The following is a 24,707-nucleotide window of genomic DNA, read 5'->3' on the forward strand; positions in this document are numbered from 1 at the left end:
CTCCCCCACCCCACACCAAAGCTGCTGGATTCATATTGCTCAGACCAGGCCCTGAATTATGTCACTGCAATGTGTGCAAAGGTTGACAGATGAGATATTTATAAAACTGCCCACATCGCTGAATGCCAGATGTTAATCAGTTTCTGAGAAGATATTTCTAAACTTCAGGGAGATGACGGCTGATAACAAGAGTCTCCACCCTCTGTTTTCTAACCTTGGCAGAGCTTGTTCATATTCTTTCATGGTATGTACTTGCCATTGGAACTGCCAGCCTTGTTTACCACTGGACTGAGGAACCAGTTAAGGGGCAATCACATTGCTGGGTTGGGAGTCATATATAGGCTAGACTGGGAAAGATTTCCTGCCTCAAGGACATGAAGGAACCAGATGGACTTTTATAACAACCCGGTAGTTTTATGGGTGTTGTTATGAAGCTGGTTTTGTATTCCAGGTTTATTTAATCATTTGAAGCTTTTTTTAATTCCCCATCTGCTGCTGGGGTGGGATTTGAACTCATATCTTTGGATCAAATGTCTAGACCTCTGGATGCTAGTCAGTAACTTAATCATTGTGCTACTGTGCCCTAAATTAATTTCTCTTTGTTATAGCACAGAGCCTGACTTGCATTTAAAGGCAGAGTAGCCTGGAATTAACTTTTAAGATATCTTTATTAGTCACATGTACATTGAAACACACAGTGAAATACACCTTTTGCGCAGAGTGTTCTGGGGGCAGCCCGCAAGTGTCACCACGCTTCCGGCGCCAACATAGCATGCCCACAACTTCCTAACCCGTACGTCTTTGGAATGTGGGAGGAAATCGGAGCACCCGGAGGAAACTCACGCAGACACAGGGAGAACATACAAACTCCTTATAGACAGCGGCTGGAATTGATCCCGGGTCACCGGTTCTGTAATAGTGTTACGCTAACCGCTATACTACCGTGCCTGACCATATGTTTATATTGTTCCCCTCCATCCTCTGCTTCCCCATACTCCTCCCACCCCCTCCCCGAACTCCCCACAACTTAATTCTGTCCCAACTGTATCTATTCAGGAAATTGTAGTTCACTGCAAATCCCATATCATGATTGCTCAGTTTATAGCACGGTCCTGTGATTATTGCTAAGGTCCATTGAAGTTGGCAATAAGGTGTTGCACAATAAAGTATGGTTAAACTGATTAGCATTAGTGTTGCATGAAGTGTTTCTTGAAAGATATTTTCACGTGGAATCCACACTTGAATGGTCCTACCATATTGGGCCACAGAAGTGGGGCAAACTTCCATTATCATAGGACCACTAAGGTACCAAAAGTATGTCCCAAGATCATTCACAGGAACGTACTCAATCAAAATAAGTTGATTCTGAGCCATATAGGGTAATATAAAGCCATTTGTTGGATTTTCTGAAGTGTCTTAAACAAGAAAAGGTTAGAGAAGTGTAGAGTAGGAATTCCAGAGCTCAGGATCTTGGCATTTGAAGACATGGCTCTCAGTTGCCAATGAGTAGATCAGATTTAGAGATGTGCAGATATTCCGAAGGGTTAGAGACACGAGAGATTGCAGATGCTGGAATGTGGAGCAAAACAAAAATGGTTGGAGGAACCCAGCGGGTCAGGCAGCATCTGTGGGGTGAAATGGGCACCAATCCCGATGAAGGTTCTTGACTGGAAACGTTAACTGTCCATTTCCCTCCACTTATTCTGTAAGGTTATAGAGCTGAAGAACATGGCTGAGATCGGGAGGAGTGAGACCAAGGAGGGATTTGAAAAGTTGGCTGGGAGGCTTAAGCGGATGCTAGTGAAGTCTAGCAGTGGTTGGACTCGACTTGTTGTGAGCAGTGTAGCAGAATTTTGGATGAAGTCAGGTTCAGGAGAGTAGGACAGGGGAGGCTGGTCAGGAGTGCCACAGTCTCAGGATGATTGGGACTGTAACCTTGGATGTTTCCCCAACCCTAACTTGTGCTCCCTCCTCGCTGGGGAAAACCAATTGTGGAATGGACTCCCTCATTCACCATTGCTTTACACATCCTGTGGAAGGCTGATTACAGCTGAAAATGCTCCATATGTTTAGAGAAAAGGCAGATTCTTAAAACTGAATTGTTTTGCCTGGAACTGAGTTCAAGTGGACACATGTTAACCAGTTTCTTAGAAGATGTTTCTAAACTTCTGGGAGATGACAGCTGATAAGAGGAGCCTTCTCCCTCTGTGTTTTTAAACTTGGCGGCATTTTTTTAATATTCTTTCATGGGATCTGTTTCCCATTGGAAATGCCAGCTTTGTTTACCACTAAAGGTGGTAAGAGGCAATCACACTGGTGGGTCTGGAGTCACATATAGGCCAGACTGGGTAAGATTTCCTTTCATTAAAAGTGCTTAAAATGCACCGTCATCGACTAATGGTGGAGTGTTTGCCCATCTCACGATGCGTCTCGTCCTGTCTCCTCTCTGTCAGGTCTTACAGCGGCAGCAGCAGCCGCAGCAGCAGCTGCAACCAATGCAGCCATCGCAGAGGCCATGAAGGCAAAGAAGATCAAACTCGAAGCCATGAACAGCTTCCATGGTAACAATAACCAGCATGGAGCCGAGTCTGAAAATGGTGACATAAACTCCAGTATCGGTAAGTTCCCCAAGAAAATTAAACTCTGATTTAGAATTCCCACTGTTGTTAACCTCAGAAAAGAAATGATTCATCTCATTGACATGTTAGTTAACATAAGCTTTGCTAAACAATACTAGACATGTCACTTATATATTGGACAAAAGGGCCCAATTATTGTCACTTATAAGTTATAAGTTTTGTTACTTCCTGAAATAACAACACCAAGTGAGTATATTGACTACTTGGCCTATTTACATAGCTCATTCCATATACGAAAGCTGTGAGACTGCAAATTTCCTGCATTTATATCTGACTAGATGTAAAGTGATGCTAAAAGTGCAACAGGACCCAAAGTCACTATTTTTGGCAACATTTAGTGATTATTTTGAGAAATTTGAGCTAAAGTATAGCAGAAACGATCAGATCTCAGCAGGATAAAGGGACAGGGCACAAATGTGGAGATCCGTAAGTTGCTGTCAGCAATTCCCTGTTCCTCCACAGGGAGCGCTGTTCCTCACCCTGCCTCGGAGTGAATTGATGAAAAAACCCTGAAACTGTCAGCTTGTTGCATGAGCTTTTAATAAGTTTTGAACCGTGTCCAATGCCATAATTATTATTTACAATTCTCTGCAGCTCTGAGTAAATTAAATATGTGTGGGCTGTTATCTCCTTAATGAGTGTTTTCAAAGTTCTATACCTTCTCAAATAATAGTAAAGAAAAGTATAAGTTTTATTCTACCTTACTCATAAAATACGTTCATATCTTCATTTTGCACTGTGTAACATATTTAAAAACTGAATTTAAATATCCTGGTTTTTACGTCCTGTATGAACTCTCCAATTGTTCACTGCATTACTGCAGTGGATGCAGAGATCCACTAAGTCTGATGCCCAACAGATTTTACACTGGCAAAGGGGATTTTCATGCCATTGAGGCCTCTAGATCTTGCTGTGCAGTATTTTTTTGAAGTCAGCAGCCAGTCTAGCCAGTTCCATGTTCACTGCAAAATCTGGGATATAATCGCAGAATCACACTGAGTTGTTCATACCATTGAGTGTTTTTCTTTTACAACAGCAGCATATGGTCTGCTTAGAAGAGGAAGATTTGAATTCACTGTTTTTAAATGTGTTATGCTTAATGTGCCCAAATATTATGGTTTCATGACTTTAACTTGATAACATTATTCCTTCTATTTGTTTCTGCCTGTCATGTGTTGGCTTTACACCATGTCTGCTCGGGAAATTCAGGTGTAAGTTTCTGTCATCTAGACTGGCGAAGTCATCATTGTTGTTTTCGCTTCAGCGCAAAACTAAAGGCTAATAATCATGCATGTTTAACTTTTAAAGGGATACTGCTATGATATGTGGTGTGAATTCAATATTAAATGTAATACTCCTAATATTGTTCAATTAAGTTTTAATTTTTAGCATCATTGATGCAAAGGGTACTGCTTGAAAAGCAATTCCATCTTTCTCTCCTCCCTTCTCCCATCCAGCTTTAGTCTTACAGTATGACTTTGAAAGTTTGAGGCCCAGGATTGCAAAATGTGTTTTGTTGTTGGCCCACAAAGTGAATGTAAATAGTTCTGGTTGCTTCATTGACTACTGCCAACAATTAGCATTGATAGTACATTACAAGAATATTTACTAACTCTGGGAATAACTCCATCATCTGCAAAGTGCCCAGGCAACATTGGTTTTAATCCTGGACAGTTACAGGAGCAAGGAGACAGTTTTAGTTACAGTTTTCTTTACAAATCATTTTCTCCCATTCTTTAATGAAGGACTTGACATGTTGCTGATTTGTCCAGGTGACTAGCTCCCGCTAGAGCCTCCTCCCTATCAAGGTATTGTTGGGATATTTGTCCACTTAAGCCTAAACGCGTTAACCCACATTTGCTTCTTTCTGTCAGCATTAGAAGTAGAAATCCTGATGGATTTCCTGCCTGCCTGGATAATCCTGACATCCTTTATTATATTGAACTCAGGACGTATGAGTGGTTAGAACTGGGGCATTGGTGATTGAAGGAATTGAGCCTTTGGGCCTGTTGATTTGAAAAGGATGAGGAAAAATGGGCAGTTTTTTTATGGTTGACTGACATACTGTATCATGCAGAGAGGTGGTATAGAGTCCTCTGCACAGGTTGGATACAATCTAATGCAATTCAGTGTCTGAAAGAGGCCAAATTTCAACAGCTCTGCCTTAAAACTCACTTCCTTCTTTTGTAGTTTCTCAATTGGCAAGATGGCAGAAACTCAATTAAATAAATGTCACCAGATTATCTCACTTATTTTGGCAAGAAGCTGAGACACTGTTGCTCATGTAATCTTAGAAATATGATTGTGCTGTTCTGGAAGTCATTTTGTCTTGTGTAAGAGGCAGTGTTAATCAGAATCAATGGCAGAGAGTGTTTAGTGCTGCAATGGAATATGCAGATACATTCCTTATTGACCGAAGTTGTGGTCAGTGGCAAAGTGATGGTGCTTGTCGTTGACCTTGGAAAAAAGCCCTTCACTAAAAATGTTGTGATCTCTAAGGCAAGTATCTCCTTGTTTGTGCCTTGCACAACAGTTACAAGGAATCCCTAATGCCTGGCAGATGTTATCATTGAACTGAATGAGCAGCCAATCATAATATACATTCACAGATTGCGTAACTGGGAGTAAACAAATCTTAACTTTCAAAATTCTATTCAAAGGTTTAAATAAACATTAGAACATAACTCATTTGATTAAGCTAGTGGCTGAAATATCCTAAATAAGCTCACTAAAAATATGTTTTGAGTATTCATCTGAGGGAATTACAATGAATTTACATACATTTAATGTTTGTGGTGAGATAGTTGGTTGTGACTTAATAGACAACTAAAAGCTAAGTCATCAGCATAAGATTTTCAAGGTAATATACAGAGGCACCAATTTGTTAGTAGTTTAAATTCAGGCCAATTCAAGAAACTTTCTTGGACTCCCATCTTGTCTGTGAACGAGCAATAAATGAGTCATAGGAACTTGGGATTTCCAAGTAAAACCACATACACATGGAAATCTCAAAACTGTAGTTGTTTTCATGGAGTAATGATAATGAACATTGTTGGTTTTGCCATGAGTACAACTGTAACTTTGGCCCGTGTAACCACAATGTCAATTTAAAGAGACATTTACTGCTTTTGAGGTCCCTGCTAAGCAATGCATCCATATAGGAAATGGTGTGGCACCAGCCTTCTATAATCTGTCTGGAAAATTTAGAGGGTGGATGATGAAAAAGTTGCTGTAGTGTTTTACGGGCACTGAAACGCAAACTGCACTCTTCACGTCTAGAGCAATGATGGTGGTGACTTCTAAAAATCTGATTTCAATTCTCTTGAACTTGTAACATTTCCCATTGACTTATTTTGGGTTCTGATGAACATTGCTCATTCTACTCAATGCACATGCCCTGAATTTGAATCCCTGATGTTAAAAATGAGCATAAGTCACAGTGACGATGAGTCTTAACCATGCATCTCAGAAAAGGTGGAAGTATACAGTACAGCTTAGCTAGAATAAGTAACATGGGATATTGGTCAGCAAGACTGGAAATACAGAACTGATGAGGCACTTCTGAAATGAACTGAAGTAATATCAAAAGCTTGGCTGAAGTATTATCAGAAGTTTTGTCAGCTCAGTTCCATTATTCATCAGATCCTTCAGCATTCAAACTCCTCCCAATCGTATGGTCTACTCTGTTCAAACTTGAAGAGCTTTTGTTCTGTCCTGGATTTCTGCTATTTCACTATTCTGTAGCATTTGGGTTCAATGTAAATGACCTGGTATTTGTTTACATTGAAATCCATTTGGTTGAGATTTTTCCCATTCATGATATTAACAATAACTCCCTGTGATTGAATCCATCTGTCCAGACTCCCGTCAGTGCCCTATGTCTTTACGTCACCTACAAACATGGATAAGTGACTTCCTATCCTACCCTAGTTTTCCATTCCAGCTGAAGTTGAACATCCACTCCAATGTCCATTGATCTATAATGTCCCATTGCTTCTTAATTTTCAAATTGGAGTCAACCAGTTGACTCTCTGAACTCTTCTATAGAGGACCTCTGTGTATTCTTCAGAGGGATTTGAGTGTACTGGTGGCTGGTTTTCTGAAGTCATCAGTATAGTTTGTAATATGGAGATCTTGGGCTGCACAGCACGGTATGGATATCACCAGTCTTAGGGAATATATCTGAATCCTTTGTGGGGCACAGGTTCAACTCGCGCTGCAGTACCTTCGGGGTTTTGGTCTCTGTACAATGCGAAAGATGTCCAAATGGTAGCAAGGGCGCAGAAAAAGATTGGTCAAGTTGACGGGTAGGATGAGGTGTAGGAAGTTTCAAGAGCTGAAAACATTTACACCGGAGAGAAGAAATCTTATAGCAGTGGCTAAGATCTTTAAAAATTGGAGGGAATACACGATTACCACAGTGCCAAATTCCATGACAAAATTACATTAGAACATAGAACATTGCAGCACAGTACAGGCCCTTTGGCCCACAGTGTTGTGCCGATATTTTATCCCGCTCTAAGAAACCCTTCCTTCCCACATAGCCCTCCATTTCTCTATCATTCCTATGTCTATCTAAGAGTCCTTTAAATGTCTCTAATGTAACTGCCCCCACAACCTTTGCTGGCAGTGCGTTCCATGCACCCACCACTCTCTGTGTAAAAAAAACTTACCCCTGACATCCTCCTTATATCTTCCTCCAATCATCTTAAAATTATGTCCCCTTGTGTTAGCCATTGTCACCCTGGGAAAAAGTCTCCGACTATCCACTCGATCTGTGCCTCTTATCATCTTGTACATCTCTATCGTCACCTCTCATCCTCCTTCTCTCCAAAGAGAAGAGCCCCAGCTCACTCAACCTATCCTCATAAGACATGCTCTCCAATCCAGGCAACATCCTGGTGAATCTCCTCTGCACCCTCTCTGAAGCTTCCACATCCTTTCTATAATGAGATGACCAGAACTGGACACAATACTCCAAGTGTGGTCTAAACAGAGTTCTATAGAGCTGCAACATCACCTCACGGCCCTTGAACATTGTTTCAAAGTTGGAAATGAGATGGGTGAAATAAAGTTTTGATTTAACCATTTAAAGTTTGTCTTGTGAGTGGTGAAAGTGTGGCTGACAAGAGGTTGTAAAAGATTAGTCACAATCTTACTGAATGGCACAAGGGGATGAACGGATGTGCCTTGTGTGTCTATAACCTTCTTCGTACTTGGTAATAGGGAGTTAGTCCTACAAGGAAGCTTACAGGTTTCCTCAAACCAAACGCTGGAGATGGGCAGAGCACTTGAAGTATTGGTACTAAGTTTCCCATTAAATATCAACTCATTCAGACATTGAGCTCTAGTTTCCATCACTGGGATGGTTTGCAGTACAATTCATGTTCTCATTATGTATTGGCAACTTCAACAAATGTATTACCTGATGAAAATGTTAGTAAAAGGGTATAAGCAATGATGTGGAATATATTCCCTGCATACTGAAATCAGTCTGATTTCCTGGGTTTCAGAAGTTCCTACATTCGTATAACAGATTCAGAATCTGTGAATCATTACCAGGAGACTGTCAAGCATGCTCCTCACTAAATTACTGGAAGGAAAGTAGATGCATCTAATCCACATGGGACTCTTTGCTGATGTATCAGGGATTAACTGCTTCTTTAATTACCTGTTGATTATTTTCAAAAAAGGGCAACATTTATTTTGTGACTTTCTCAGTCATGAGGTGTTCTGCAAGTATTTACAGCCACAAAGTACTTACGGAAGTTACAACTGTAATAGTGCAGGAAACACAACAACCAATTTGTGTGCGGTGTATATCCCACAAACAGCAATGAGGTAAGTGGCCAGATAATCTGTGTTCATGATGTTTATTAAGGGATAAATATTGATCAAGGCAGAGGAAAGAAAAACTCACACTCTTCTTCAAAAAAACTCACATAATAAGAGGACAGTATTCTTCATGGTTTTGGTCTCTGTACAATGAAAAAGATGTCCAAATGGTGGCAACAGTAGTTTAATATTTCTTCTGCAGAAGGTAAGCGTGGCACTGCACTGTAACCTCAGCCTAGATCTTATACTCCAGGATCTAGCGTGAGATTATAACCCATACTTAACACAGAAGTAAGAGTGGCCTTTCTGTGTCAAAGTGCATGAAAACCACATTCAATCATTGTGGAAGTTAACAGTGAAGCTTTCCTGTAGAAGGGCCCAGAAGTTGTTGACAGCCGAACAGAAAAATGAATATGATGGCTCTTAACCAATGACAGGTCTCACTATGGATATGCTATTGAAGCTATAACTACCTTTGCACAGGCAATGAGGAATTAATGAGCAGAAAGCTGAAGGGATCCCACAAACAAAATGTTGGAGATGGGCAGAACATCTTAGCTATTGGTCCTATATATCCCATTAAATAAGACTCCAGAGTTCAGACACAGAGCCCCAATCTCTACCCACTGGGATAGCTTGCAGCAGAAGCTACACCTTACAATAAATGATCAGGAATTGGGAATCAAATTCTGCGTCAAAATCAAAATCAATGTCTGTGGGACATACACGTTGAAATAGAACTAATTTGATAGCTCCATCAGGTAGCCGGAATTGAAACGATGTGGTAAATGGGCTCCAATGCACTGTAAAGTTCAATGATAACGTGTTGCAAATTCTGTAAAAACAAAGTCAGTTATTTTGCAGTTCTTTTCCATATTTGCCACCATTTGGACACCTTTTTCATTCTTCCTTGTTTAGATGGACCTCTTGTAGCTCAAAATTTGGTGCATGCCATTTAAGATTTGTCTACAATATAGATAAGATATCTTTATTAGCCACACATACGTCAAAACACACAGTGAAATGCACCTTTTGCGTGGAATGTTCTGAGGGCTGCCCGCATGTGTCGCCATGCTTCCAGTGCCAACATAGCATGCCCACAACTTCCTAACCGATAGGTCTTTGGAATGTGGGAGGAAACCAGAGCACCCAGAGGAAACCCATGCAGACACGGGGAGAACGTACAAACTCTTATAGCCAGTGGCCAGAATTGAACCCAGGTCGCTGGTGCTGTGATAGTATTACGCTAACCACTACATTACCATGCCTGCCATGCAAAGGGAAGCATAAGTTCTGTTGTGTCCTCATTGTGGCAGTGTCCAGGTTGCGAGCATAAAGTTAACTGATTAATCACCTTCTCGATAGGTTTTGCAAAATAAGATCAGCCTTTTCTCAAAAGGAGGACATGGCCGTCAATGCCATCTGCAATCTCTGCTAACCTCTGCTAGCGGGAAGCAGGAGAAGTCTGGACATTGCCACCACGCAGAAACCCTGTCACTGGGACAGTCTAATCAGCTAGATTACCAATTCTTTCCATAATTGCTTTAAGGCTGCTTCATGATTCACCAGCTGGAAATGTAATTTGAGACACCGCATGATATCAACAAATATGTTCGCATGAATCTTTTCCCTTTGCCACTTCAACTAAGTTTTTTTAACTGACTTTAAATAAATTAGGTTAAAATTTAATTACAGAAAGGAACTAGTGTATTTTGCAAAAGCTCATAGATGAGTTTGTCATAAATGTCATACAACCTTTGTGTATGGATGTGGAGGTGGGGGTAAGGTAAAGTCAGGTGACATTAACTTGACCTCCCATGAAGATGGAAAGCTTTGCATCCATCAGGGCTAATCTTAGTAAGGAGGCCAGGAACAAAACCAACTGATCAGAGCATATATTCATGTATACAAACAGATGAGTTAGGAGGTTGAATAAGTCGAGTCTGTCTGTTGTACAATAGGATCCTGGCTGACCTGGTTATGAACTCAACTTTGAATCATCAGCAAATTTAGAAATCATATCTTCGGCTCCTGCATCCAAGTTATCGTACAAAGTTGAGGGTCTAGCACTGAACCTTGTGGCACCCTATTTGTTACATCTTGCCTGCCAGAAAAAGTCCTATTTAATGCCTTCTCTCTGTCTCCTGTTAGCTAACTAATCTTCTTTCCGTTACAAATATGTTACCTCCTACATCATGAACTCCCACTTCTGCAAAAACCTTTGACGTGGCTCCTTATCAAATGCCTCTGGAAATCTAAGTATCGGTGTTCATTGGTTTACTTCTAACCAGAGCACATGTCATTTTTTTCAGAAAACTCCAATAAGTTGGTCAGATTTGACTTCCATTCACAAAAGCATATTAATGTGTTCATTCCATTGTATCTGCTCTGATGACAGCACTTTCCACACTACTGCCTACCTTTTCCCCACAGCAACCTCGGAATGGTAGTGTATGCTATAGAGTGGGCCAGTCCTTCACTTGGCTTTGTTCTAAGGTCTCAGGCTACAAGTACTATTTGAACAATGGCATGCTTTACTGTAAGACCCACAACCACGGCTAGATGCAGACTGGTCAATGGTACATGGTGGAAGACAGCTTATGTGTGGTGGTGGTTGTGACATCTCAGGGTACTCTCATGGCCAATCATGTAGCCAGATATGTTATCAACATATTGAGTTGTACTAGCACCCTACATATCATGAGCATGCCACACTGAGTACCATAAATATTGTGACTATACCATGCAATGATTACCATAAATAGTGTGAATATACTGTAAGCAGTAGACTACTCAGCCTCTTCAACCTGTTCCACCATTCCATTAGATAATGGTTTATGTGCATCTGAACTTCATTCATCCTCTTTGATCCTGTAAGTCCTAAGATTCTTGCCTAAGAAAGCTACCAATCAGAATTTTGAAATTTTCAATTAATTTTTAGTCGCAACAGCCTACATGAAGAGAGTGTTCCAGATCTCCTCTGTCCTCTGTGTGAGGAGGATAGTCTCTGAATGGCTTGCCTCTGATCTTAAGATTATGCCTCATTTTCCAAACTCTCTCAGCAGAGGAAATAGGTTCTCCCTATCTATCTTATCAATTCCTTTAAAAAATCTTGAACACCTCACTTACATCACCCTTTTACCTGCCCAACTTGATTGAAGACTAAGCTTCTTTTATGTAACCTGTGATCATAGTTAATGGCACTTGTCTCACTATTCTACAGTGTAACCTCGTGAAGGTCAATACAACATTCAAGAGTTGCAGTGTCCAGAAATGGATGCCATACTCTTGTTTTTTTTTAGGTCCCCACAGTTTATTGATTAGTAAAGCAACTTGAATATTAACGAGGATTAAAACCCTTCCCTAAAAGTGTGAAAGACATTCTTTGTTTGGATATTGTATTAATTTCTGATGTTCATTCATGACTTTGCATCACTGTGTTCTAATGAGTGCAATGAATCTATTCTACTGCATAATACAAGGGATAATGCTACCACAGAGCTTCAAGATAACCTGGACCCTGTAACAAAATGAACTTAAGAGGTTCTAACTTCCTGGAATGCTGTTGGATGGATGTCTCTCTGAGACTTCAGGTTCTGAAATTTTGTCTCCCTTCACAATTGAACAGAATGTTTGAAGGAAGAATAAAGGGGATCAGAGAGACAGCACTTTACAGCATCAGGCGGGGAAAACGGGCAGAGTTAGAGCAAAACGCAAGCTGCTGGAGCAACTCAGTGGGTGGGGCAGCATCTGCAGAAGGAAAGGAATTGTCGACATTTCGGGTCGAGACCCTGCATCAGGACTGAGGGTGGAGAAGGAAGATGGCCAGTAGAAAAAGAGAGAGAGGGGGAGTGGTGAGACAGGGGCTGGTAGGTGATGGGTGAAGTGAAAGACGACGGGCAGGAGGGGCCAGGTGAGGGAAGGGGTGGGTGAAGTTGGGAGACAGAAGCAGGTGGGTGATAGTTGGAGGCAGACAAGAGAAAACAAGGCAGATGGAGCCGGGTGGGGTGAGGGAAGGGTGAAGGTGGAGACAGCTGCTGGAGGGCGATAGACCTCACCCCTCTCCGTCCCCCACCCGGCTCCTTCTGTGCATCATCCTTCACCCCTCCTCAGTCTACCCATCACCTACTGGCCCCTGTCTCACCCCTCCCCTTCTGCTCTTTACACTGGCTCTCTTCCCTCTTCCTGATGAGGGGTCTCAGCCCGAAACGTTGACTATCCCTTTTCTCCCCATGGATGCTGCTCGACTTGTTGTTTGTTTTTGTTTTTTTGTTCCAGACTCCAGCACCTGCAGTCCCTTGTGTCAAGCACGGTTAGAGTGTTTGAAAAATGTCATTGCTTAACCTCTTCCCCACTCCCCCCCAACCCTTACAACACTCCCACCTCTTCATCCTTCTCCTGTGGTTCCAAGACAACTCAAGGAGCACGGCCACAATGGATCCCTGGTAGGATCCCTCACTCTGCTTGGGTGTACTCCTGGAGGCTTTGTAATGACATTCTCCCACTTCCAATATCTGCCACCGTGATTGTAAACCAAAAATCTGCAGATGCTGGAAATCTGAAATAAAAAAGAAACGATAGAATGCTGGAAGTACTTAGCAGATCAGGCAGCAACTGAGAAAGAAGCAGAGTCAATGGTTCATGTTGATGACCTTTGGTTCTAATGAAAAGTCATTGACCTGAAATATGAACTTTATTTCTCCTCTTCATAGATGCTGCCTGACGTTCTATTTCCAGCATTCTGCCTGTGTTGAATTGTTATGCTAACTTATCCACTTGAAGAAGATTTCCCCCTTAAGAATGCTGTGTAAAGTTGTGAGCGTGTGTAATAGATTGTGAGGCAAAAATGGACAAGCACAATGAGCTCCATTGTACAGATCAGCACAGTGTGGATTTAATTATTAACATGGAGGCTATAATTGTCAGAGTTTACGGACAATCCATCTCGGCATCAGGCTCCCGTTGTTGGTCATTGAACACACCTCTATGTGGTGTCCAAGCCAATTGGAAAGTGAATAGGCTCTCCCTCACCCAACTGTCTGTCAGTCAAACAAGCATTTTAATCCCCTATTTTTGACACTTTCAGAACTAATAGATGGGAATGAAAGTGCTCTGGAGACAGTGACTGAGAGATTATTCTTTAATTCCTAGCTATTCCAAGACAAATCTGGAGAGCAGGCAGTCATTTTCATTAGGTAATAACTACACCCCATGCTCAGTATTCAGTGAGATTTACAGCACCCAGTGTTTGCAAAGGTCACTTTATTTAATTCTTGTGTTTATATAAAAAGATCTTCCTTCTAATTCAAAAGTGTTAGTGGCTTTTAATCTTACATTTACCGTAACCAATAAATATTCACAAATAGAGGGCTATTGTTGGACAGATATTCAGATAGAGTTTTACCGGGTTTCCTGTTACCAAGAAAATAATTTTCCAATACCTGTGGTTTCAATAAGTATTTCTCTGACCATGGGTTACCTTTTAACTCTCCTTATAATTTAACGCAGTGGATTTATTTGGCTGTGAAATTTAATCTTATTGTGTCCAAAGTCAGACATTGCGTTTGGTAGTAGATTTTTATTGTGAGCTTATTGGAAGGATGACTGTGACGAGCTGATGTTACATTAATCAGTCAGCTGATAAAGGCTGAATCACACACTGGCATATCCTTTGCCTTTAGCCAAACCAAACCATTCTTCTTAATTCACTGTTGTTTGATTGAATGCTTACTCTTTATTTGATAAGGAACGGTCTGAATGAGGCAAGATTATGCAAAAGAAGCATTTCTGATATGAGGTCTAGTTTGCAGTTTGAAGACCAAATTGCTATAATGGAAGACAGTACACAGAAAATTAATGGCACGATGCTAGGTCATATGACCCAGCTGGTTTATACTTCACCCGCACTACTTCAGAATAGAATGAAGTGTTTAACTCAGTCGAATAAATGGATATATTAAATTTTCCAATTTTAAAATAATCTTACTCTGATATAGTAAAATAGAGTGGCATGGTGGAACAGCTTGTAGAACCTCTACCTCAGTGCTCCAGTGATCAGGGTTCAATCCTGACCTCCGGTGCTGTCTGTGTGGACTTTGCATTGTTCTCCCTGTAACCACGTGGGTTTCTTTCGGGTTCTCTGGTTTCCTCCCAGATCCCAAAGACGTGCAGATCGCTTGGTCAACTGTGCGGAGCATGTAGGTGGATGGTAGAATCTGAGGTAAATTGATGGGAATGTGTGATTAGTGTAATTGAGTGTTTGATGGTCATTGTGAACTTGCTGGGCAGAAGGCTCTATTTCTGTGCTACATGACTCTATGACCATCTGTGCATGGTCTTCCCTCTGGTTACATTGACTTGAGTCCACCAACTTCCTTGATGTACTTATTCATACCACTCACAGTTCCTCAATTTAAGTTGGACAGTGAAAGGCTTCTTGGGGTGAATAAAAGACTTAAGATGCAGAGCAGACACCTACCGTGTATGCTTTGGTTTGGAACTGCGAAGCAATAGCTGCCCATAAAGTCTTGACAAGATGACATGAAAGCATAAGTAATAGGAGAAGGAGAGGCCACACTCCCCTTTGGCCTGCTCTACTATTCAATAAGATCGTGGCTGATGTAACATAAAATAAGATATCTTTATTAATCACGTATATTGAAACACACAGTGAAATGCATCTTTTGCGTAGAGTGCTCAGGGGGCAGCACGCAAGTGTCACCACGCTTCTGGCGCCAACATAGCATGCCCGCAACTTCCTAACCCGTACGTCTTTTGGAACGTAGGAGGAAACTGGAGCACCCGGAGGAAACCCACGCAGTCATGGGGAGAACGCACAAACACCTTACAGACAGCGGCCGGAATTGAATCCAGATCTCTGGTGCTGTAACAGCGTTACACTAACCGCTACACTACAGTGCCTGCCCATGTCTCAACTAAGTTTCCTAACACTTCAGACTCCCCAAAGGTCCTGAAAAGTATATGTCTTAATCTTGAATATATTCAGTGATTCATCCCCCACAGTTCTCGAGGGTAGATAGTTCCAAAGATTCATGATCCTCTTCCTCATGACCACCTTGAGGGACAAGCCCTTATTCTAAAACTGTATCACCTCGTTCCGGAATGCCCAACAAAGGAAAGTATCCTTTCACCAATTATGTTATATACCTTCCTTAGAATCTTTCATTCTGCAGTAGGATCACCTAAGCCCCCTCAAACACAGGATGAACCTGCTCAATAGTTTTCCATCAAACAACTTTTTATCCCAGGAATCACTTTAATTAACCACTTCTTTCTGCAGAGCCTCCAAAAGGTATATCCATTCTTAACTCGGGATAAAATACCCTAGCACTGTAGGGAGAGGTTGGGCAGGCTAGGACTTTATTCCTTGGAGTGCAGGAGAGTGAGGGGTGACCTTATAGAGGTATATAAAATCATGAGGGGCATAGATAGGGTGAATGTACACAGTCTTTTTCCTAGCGAAGGGGAACCAAAAACTAGAGGGCATAGGATTAAGGTGAGAGGGGGAAAAATTTAAGAAGGACCTGAGAGGCAACTTTTTTGCACAGAGGGTGGTGCGTATATGGAACGAGCTGCCAGAGGAAGTGGTTAGGGCAGATGCAAATTAACACTTAAAAGCCATTTGGACAAGTGCATGGACAGGGAAGGTTTAGATGGAATCGGGCCAAATGCAGGCAAATAGGACTAGTTTAGGTGGGCACCTTGGTTAGTACCGACGATTTGGGCCAAAGGGCTTCTTTCCATGCTGTGTTACTCTATGATTCTATGACCTCTCAGTAAAAACCCTGCAGTCCAAATAAGTAAAAAAATAATGAGAGAAAGCATCTGAAATGTGTCTCTTATCTCAGAGTCCTAGTGTTGTACAGCATAGAATCACTGTATCTATTGACAGTTGCACCTATCCATACTAATCCCATTTACCCACATTAGATCCATAGCTTTCCATGCCTTGGCAATTCAAGTGCTTGTCTCAATGCTTCTTAAGTATTACGAGAATATTTGCCTCAATTCCAGCCACTCTCTGTGTGGAAAAAGTTTCCCCTCAGATCTCCTCTCAACCAGAAACCTCCCACCTTAAACCTGCTCCCTTTAGTCATCTTCCCAAACTTCAGACAGGATGTGCCTGTATCAAAATCTAACTGTTCACATGACCTACTCTCACGCAACAACATACGCTCTGAATTTGTTTCTTTGTTGTTGATCTTCCAACTCCACATGTTCTTTCTCTGCATTAATCTTTTCTCGTTGTTCTGGCTGTCTTGGTTTGAATACTTTTTAGAAAGCATTTCCAGTTGATATATGCTTGCAGCAGTTAAAAAAAATAAGGGCTGAAACCCCTTGGGTGCTGGTATAAAAAGGAGAGGGAAGTGAGAGCAAGCCATGAAGACAAAATAAATTTTTGTTCAGATTAGAGAAGGTGAGGGTGGGAAGGGCTGTTGGATTGATAAAGATTAATTTCCACTGGAGATAACAAATTAAGATTCCACCACACACTGACTGCACTGATACAAACTGGGTCAAAAGTGAAAAATAAAACATTATCAACCCAGCTCTCACTTACAAAGGAATTAATCTAGCAAAGGTTGCTTTCATTGGCAGTGACATATATACAGCCTTACAGTGTATCAGGAAGAGATTTCTGCTCTGGGAAACTGTGTTGAAGGTGGCTTCTGTTCCACATTGTTCAGAAGCCCCAGCACTTCACAATGCAAACCTTCAAACCTACCTCCATGGTCAAGCATGGGTTGGTCAGCTGTCTGATTGTGTTTGGATCTTGCATGGTATCACATTTGTTTGATAGTCCTCCTGTGACTGCCCAGGAGACATTTTACTACATAAGAGGCTGCAATATAAGTGTAGGCAATGGACACTGGTGTATTAAACTGATTAAGCAAATGAAGGTACATATTCAAAGTCGAGTTTATTGTCATATGCGCAAGTACGTGAATGCACAGGTGCAATCAAAATGATGCTCATAGCATCAGATACACAACATTCACAAAAAACATAAATTATACAAGGAAGAACACAATTAGGACAAAAAAAGTCCATTGTAGTGCAAAGTGATCATAGTGTTGCAATGCTGAGGTAGTGATTAGGGTTGTGCAGGTTGGTTCAAGAACAGAATGGTTGAAGGGAAGTAGCTGTTCTTGAACCTGGTGGTGTGAGACTTCAAATTTCTGTACCTCCTGCCCGATGGTAACTGCGAGAAGATGGAATGGCCCAGATGATGGGGATCTTTGATGATGGGTGTTGGTACAATGGAGGGGGTATTGTGTTCAATTGAGTACAATCGTATTCCTACAATGGAGGGGATATTCATGGGTAGAGCCTGATTTTTTTCCCATGGGCTTGGAATTGTTCTTTCAGGTTTTACTCATGTTGGTTAATTTTGGTGATTGAATTGAAGTCAAGATGCATTAACATACAGTCTCTATAAACACAAATAAGTCAAAATAATAATAGGTCTTGAGCTGATGAGATATATCTGTACATTGATTCTGCAAGCTCCACGGTGAAGCTTTTCCGTAATTTGAAATCTACTTACCCTGATTATACAGCAGCACACGTGCGAGACCCCTGACATTTGTTAGACATGGTGATAAAGGCTGGCCTTATCTCTGCTTCGTTAGAGGAGGGAGTGGATTTCATCATTCATGATGTGCATTATTCAAATGTGTGCCAGAGCTGAAGCAAAACTCCTCTGCAATCTGCCAGGAAATGGGTTTGGCACCCAAAGTGATCGCGACAGTCACAACATCTCGTTGGTTACATTTAACAAGCCTGTTAGCTGCTTGGTTGAGTACTGGAGGCTGTTCAGAAAATTGCAACCAAGCAACAAAGACCCTGGAGCAAAATTCCACAGACTGATCAACTTTAACAAAGTCTTCATTTTCTTTTCTGTAGTCGTGTGCGCCTTTGGTTTCTTGTCACTTTCCTGCTAGGGCTTTATTCGTCCTACCTTTTTCATCTCACATCACTGACCAGTGCACCCATTTAAAAAAAATGGGATCAGTCAGTGATGTGTATGTCTGTTTTGAAGACCATATGGGGTATTCTTAAAGCAAAATGCAATTTCTTCATGGTTGTTATTTATTACCGGTAACTTTCATTGGTGGAAAAGAAATGAAAACATTCCTTTCCATGAGATTTTCTTTTAACCCTTTGATAGATCTTGAGCGTAGTGGCAATTGCAAATAGTCGTGGGCATGCTATGTGTAGTTGTGGGCATGCTATGTTGCTGCTGGAAGCGTGGCGACACTTGCGGGCTGCTCCCTGAACACTCTACGCAAAAGATGCATTTCACTGTGTGTTTCGATGTACATGTGACTAATAAAGATATCTTATGTTATCTTATCTTGATTGAAGGTTGTCAGCACGTTGTCACTATTTATAATACTTGTGAGTGTAAGGCATTGAACAGTCATGTGGACTCTGGGAGATACAACAACTGATACGTGCTCTGGAATAGGTCCTAGTAGACTTAGTTATCTCCTTCCCTTGACCCTCTCCTGTGGGTGCCAGCTCATCCCTGGGGGTCGTTCATTGGGTGTTAACACCCTTCGGAAGCTCCTGTAAAGGGCATTCTTCATCTGCGAATCAATATTGTACTTCAGTCATGGTTCAGCTGGCAGCAATCATGCCTTCCAATTCAGAAGGTTGTTGGTTCAAGTCCCACTCCAAGACATGAGCATAAGATGTAGTTTTGCACTCTACCTCAGAACCGAGGTGATAGGTGCTCCTCTCTCAAGAGGCTCCATCCTTCAAATAAGCTGCAGAGCTGTCCATGCACTCCCAATGCCCAATGCCCCTGCCATTCCCCATCGTATTGTTCTAAGGCCAAGGGAATGATCATTGTTCCACTCAACAGTATCCCATCATCATTTAAACAAATGCTGGCTATCATACTAACTACAACTACTTGTATTAGTTGACAAGCTTCCTGCACTGGTTGCAGACTAGGGTCAGAGATGGTGAGAAGTACCAAGTAAACTTTACACTTTCATTCAAGTGCACAGCACTTTAAATGTATGTGTTTATCCATTGAATTTCTAAGTCATAATTTGTTGACTCTGAACCAACCATCTTTCCCTGGGTTATTCAGAAGAGTTCTTTGGCTCTCCTTGGCAGCTTCCGAAGTAAGTAAGTAAGATATCTTTATTAGTCACATGTACATCGAAACACGCAGTGAAGTGCACCTTTCGTGTAGAGTGTTCTGAGAGCAGCCCACAAGTGTCGCCACGCTTCCGGCGCCAACACAGCGTGCCCACAACTTCCTAAGCCGTAGGTCTTTGGAATGTGGGAGGAAACCGGAGCACCCGGAGGAAACCTGTTATCTTCCTTTGACCAGTGGTAAGGACAGGATGGTGGGTTGTGATTCAGAAGCGATCATTTGCTCACCTGGTTGAAGTTGTGAATTGGTAGCAGAGGAAAATGTGCACCTTTCCTGTTCTAGGGCAGGATGATTCCCAGATTGTTCTGATTGTCTAGGTATGTGGAAGGAGTCAGCACGGAAACAGGCCCTTCGGCCCACAGAGACTGTGCTGACCATCAAGCACTCACTTACACTAATCCTACCCCGACCCATTTTGTTCTCCCCACATTCCCGTCAACTCCCCCCAGATGCGAGCACTGTAGATGCAATTTAAAGTGACCAATAATGCACCAACACACACATTGTTGGGAAGCAGGAGGAAACCCACTCAGTCACAGGGAGAACGTGCAAATTCCACACAGACAGCACCTGAGACCAGGAACCGTGAGGCGGCAGCTCTTCTCGCTGTACCTCTGTAGGATGGAGGTTAATGAGGAGCTGTGTTACGTAGAACAGTGCAGCACAGGAACAGGCCCTTCGGCTCACAACGTTGAACCAAACTAATTATGCTAATGATGCCTAATTACACTAATCCTTCTGCCTGCACGTGGTCCATATCCCTCCACTCTCTGCATATTCATGTGCCTGTCTAAGGAGCCTCTTAACTGCCCCTATCATATCTGCCTCCACCACCACCCCTGGCTTTGCATTCCAAGCACCCTCCACACTCTGTCAAAAAAAACTTCCCCCATCACATTAAATGCATGCCCTCTAGTATTAGACATTTTGACCTTGGGAAGAGGATACTGGCTGTCTATCAATGCCTCTCATAATCTTATAAACATCTATCAGGTCTCCCATTAGCCTCCGCTGCTCTCAAGAACTTTAGTTTGTCCAACCGCTCTTTATAGCACCTGCCCTCTAATCCAGGCAGCATCCTAGTAAATCTCTTCTGCACCCTCTCCAAAGCCTCCACATCCTTCCTATTATCAGGTGATTAGGGTTGTGGTAAGAGGAGAGATTTCTCTATGAGTTCTAATTGCAGATTTGGGTCCATTGGACATGGCAGGTTCATCATCATGAAGGATGCAGAAATTGTAGAAATTGGTGTAAAGCATTGCCAATTTTTCTTTAAGCCTGTCGCTTTGTACCGGCTGCTTGCAATTTGTCAATCAAGCAACAAAGTTGTCCTGCTGAATCAGAGCAAGTTTGGGATGAATAAAATTAACTGAGACTGTTGAGAGTATGTTGTGATAACAGATAGTGGGAGCTATGACTATGGAGAGGTCACAGGAATGGTAGAAAAGTGGTGGGAGAGCAACTGGTGAGTTGCTCAAAGCCAACAAAGCGTTGAAAGTTGGAAAGCTGACAAGCAGAGGAAAATAAAATACAAACGATTACGGTGGAGACGTCCTTTCTTCATTAGGGAGGGAACATTAATAGCTTCCCCAAGTGTAAGCCCACTCTGGACTGGTGTTAGTCCAGCTTGTTCCCCAATAAACCACTACTTGTCACTGTGCATTCTGTTCAAGCCATCTCACGTTATTTATTTTCCTTGCACCTTGCATGAGCTTTGCTTAAAGTTATTGCGACCGAAATCGCATAAGCCCTTTGGGCATGCTGGAAATTAAACACACCCTTAAATGCAAACCAGAAATATGTCCAGCAGAGTTTTCTTGGTGAAAAATTTGTTAAGGAAGTTGAGATGGAGAAGCTGTTACTGCAGATAAGCGAGTTGACAGAGTCAGACTAATTGGCCTGGCTAAGATCCGTTGATTAACAGAGTGCTGACATGCCAATGAAACTAATAGAAAACTGTTTTATCTCTTCCCTTTTACACAGTAACCTTGAGCCACAGCCCCAAGCAGCATTATAATTCTAGTAAATGAGCCACAGAAGGCACGGAAAGTGAGGCATTAGCACTTTGAGTAAAATATATGGCCGTGATACCCATCCTCCTCCATTCACAATCAATTGGACTCCTTTGCTTTAATATTTACTTGCTGGGATGAGATGGCTGTCCGCATGATGAAGAATGGTCTGCCGGTGGCACTTGAAGGTGACCTGTCAGCCGGGATGGACAAATCTCCCGCTTTTGTGAAACATCCAAAATAAATCATTAAAGCAGGCAGTCGCACAGTCCACGGTTTAAATCACCTCAGATTTATTATTGGAATTAATGCTTCATTTGGTCAGAAAAATGGGAGAGCGGGGAAAATCACAAGCACTTGAGGGGCTTCAATACTGGAGCCGTCCTACTATTGATTACCAGGAATGTCTTTGTGATCTCTTGTTTATATCAGGCACAGCCTTGTGACGGATTTGCTGATCTGAGCTAATGACTTCCAGATAAGGTGGAAGAAATGCGGTGTGTCACAGCCGATTGGACCTGATAGCAATACAAAGGACGTTTGAAAGTATGCCTCAGAACTTTGAAAGGCTCAGAACCTTTGCAGTGTGCTAATACTGTAAGGCAGAGTTTTTATTTACACAGGAATGTACTGACATTAACATCAAAAGACACAGGGTTCTCAAAAAGCAAAATACACAAACAATTCTGCTGGTGCCTAAATGAACGTTAGGGTATTTTCTGATGAAGAAGTAGGGAACCGCCAGCTATCTGCGCACATGCTTGGCCAAACGTGGGGTGAGCTGGAAGGTCAGGTGTCCAAGTGCAATGGGTGTCACACCCATTCCATCATTGGATTCACCACTGCAGCCAATGGTGAAGTAAAGACTTACTGAGGGGAGAGATTGCATGCACTTTGCATCTGCCCTCTCAACTTTAACCTAGGGATTGCTGGTGTAAGAACAACATCCCCTTCACCAACCCTGCTGAAAAATTGTCTTTGAAGTTTCATAAGCATTTTAATTATTTGTTAGCATTTTGCAGCGTTTTTCATCAGGCGCTTTTGATTTTTAACATTTTCTAAATATCTGTTTTTAAATATTTAATTCCATTCATTTATCAAATATACATAAACAGTTCAAAAGGCTTTGATGTGAAATGCTGTTAATGTATTTAGGGGTAGGGCCTTGGGATACACCACTTGGGGCCTAGTTGTTGCTCAGAGCCTGCTTCGTCTCCTGCCTTTCTCCCTCTGGATCTGGAGAAGGTACATGTGGGTGGGTGGGTACAGCAAACAACAAGTCCACGCACTAGCTATGTAAAGGATCCAGCTTCCTTGTCTCTGTATTTCTACTTACCACAGCTAACAAGGAAATGGGACTTTGAAATAAAAGCTCAAGTGTGGGAATACTCAACAGGTCAGGTAGCATCTGTGGAGACAGAGACAAGTAACATTTCAGCTTGATGACCTATCATCAGAAAAGGAATGGCCACAATCAGCTTCATATAGCCAATAATGTCCCTATAACTTTCTCTCAGTTTTGTTGAATTGCCTTAAACAGTGCTTGAAATGATTAGTGGTGCTATTGATGGTTATGACCTAAATTGGTTGTAGTTGCTCAGTTAATCTTAGATGTTAATCATTATTGGTCAATGTGGCTTCAACTACCTAGGTCCTGAAGTTCCTTCCTCAACCTCTCCAACACTACCTTTCCTCCTCAAGACACCATTTAAAACCTTGACTAAGATTTTTTTTGAACACCCATCTGAACATTTTCTCACAACGCTTTATGTTAACTTTCTTTAATACATCTTCTGTGAATTGTCTTGGAATATTTGATATCTTAGAAATGGCACAAAGATGCAAGTTATTAAGGGCAGCACAGTGGTGAGGCAGCTAGTGCCGCTACCTCATAGCTCAAGGGACCCAAGTTTGATCCTGACCTTGAGCGCAGTTTGTGTGGAATTTGCACATTCTCCTTCTGACTGTGTGATTTTCTCTTGGGTTACCTCCCACATTCCAAAAATGCGCAGTTCAGTTAACTGTCTCCTGTAAATTGCCCCTTAGGGTAGGTAAGTGGCAAAAGAACTGAAGGAGGATAAATTGCAGAGCTACAAGGAAATAAAAGAGAGAGAGAATGGGGTAGATGGGATTAATCTCCTAGAAGCTGGCATGGATCCAATGGGCTGAATAGCCTCTTGTTGTGTCATAAGTAAGTTGCTGGTCCTGGGTTTAGGCAAGCAAAATCCATTTCTTAGTTAACGACGGGGTTGGTTTCTCTGGGATCTCAAAGGAATGCTGTCCTCTCAATGAATGACCAGGGTATGGGGGTAGAGTTGCAACAATAAGTTGCTTATTCTCTAATCCAACATTTGCCTTTAGCGTTGTGCCATGCTCGGAATGCAGGGTTGGAAACAGAACACTAATATCTTCCAAAACGGATAAGGTAGCATTAACCTTCAGAAATGCCCGTTACATTTGTGACCCAAATAAATCACAGTAAAATTGTGCCTTTTCAAGTGGTTCCGTCGACCCTCTGTGCATGCAGTGGTGACTTGCACTGATCTTGGCAACATCAAGGTCAAAATCGCATCACTGATGTGATGGTGCCCATTGTCAACCCCCCAAATGGAATTGTTCTTTATTCTAATTGCAATTCTAACTCATTTTGGTGTTGGTATTGGTATTGGTTTATTATTGTCACTTGTACCAAGGTACAGTGAAAAACTTGTCTTGCAAACTGATCGTACTGGTCAATTCATTACACAGTGCAGTTACATTGAGTTAGTACAGAGTGCATTGATGAAGTACAGGTAAAAACAATAACAGTACAGAGTAAAGTGTCACAGCTACAGAGAAAGTGCAGTGCAATAAGGTGCAAGGTCACAACAAGGTAGATTATGAGGTCAGAGTCTATCTCATTGTATAAGGGAACCATTCAATAGTCTTATCACAGTGGGGTAGAAGCTGTCCTTAAGTCTGGTGATACATGCCCTCAGGCTCCTGTATCTTCTACCCAATGGAAGAGGAGAGAAGAAAGAATGTCCC

The 24,707-nt window shown here is 41.9% G+C and overlaps 1 protein-coding gene across 2 annotated transcripts in view; it reads left to right on the plus strand.

Annotated features, from left to right (window-relative positions):
- LOC127575842 (dachshund homolog 1-like) overlaps positions 1–24,707 on the plus strand; it is a 489,887-nt gene that overhangs the window by 241,355 nt on the left and 223,825 nt on the right. For both annotated transcript variants that reach the window (XM_052026010.1, XM_052026011.1), the window contains exon 3: positions 2,454–2,618. In XM_052026010.1, the coding sequence (XP_051881970.1) occupies positions 2,454–2,618 (165 nt within the window). The remainder of the gene's footprint in view (positions 1–2,453; positions 2,619–24,707) is intronic.

Source organism: Pristis pectinata, chromosome 11, assembly GCF_009764475.1.
Source record: "Pristis pectinata isolate sPriPec2 chromosome 11, sPriPec2.1.pri, whole genome shotgun sequence".
NCBI classification, from domain to species: Eukaryota; Metazoa; Chordata; class Chondrichthyes; order Rhinopristiformes; family Pristidae; genus Pristis; species Pristis pectinata.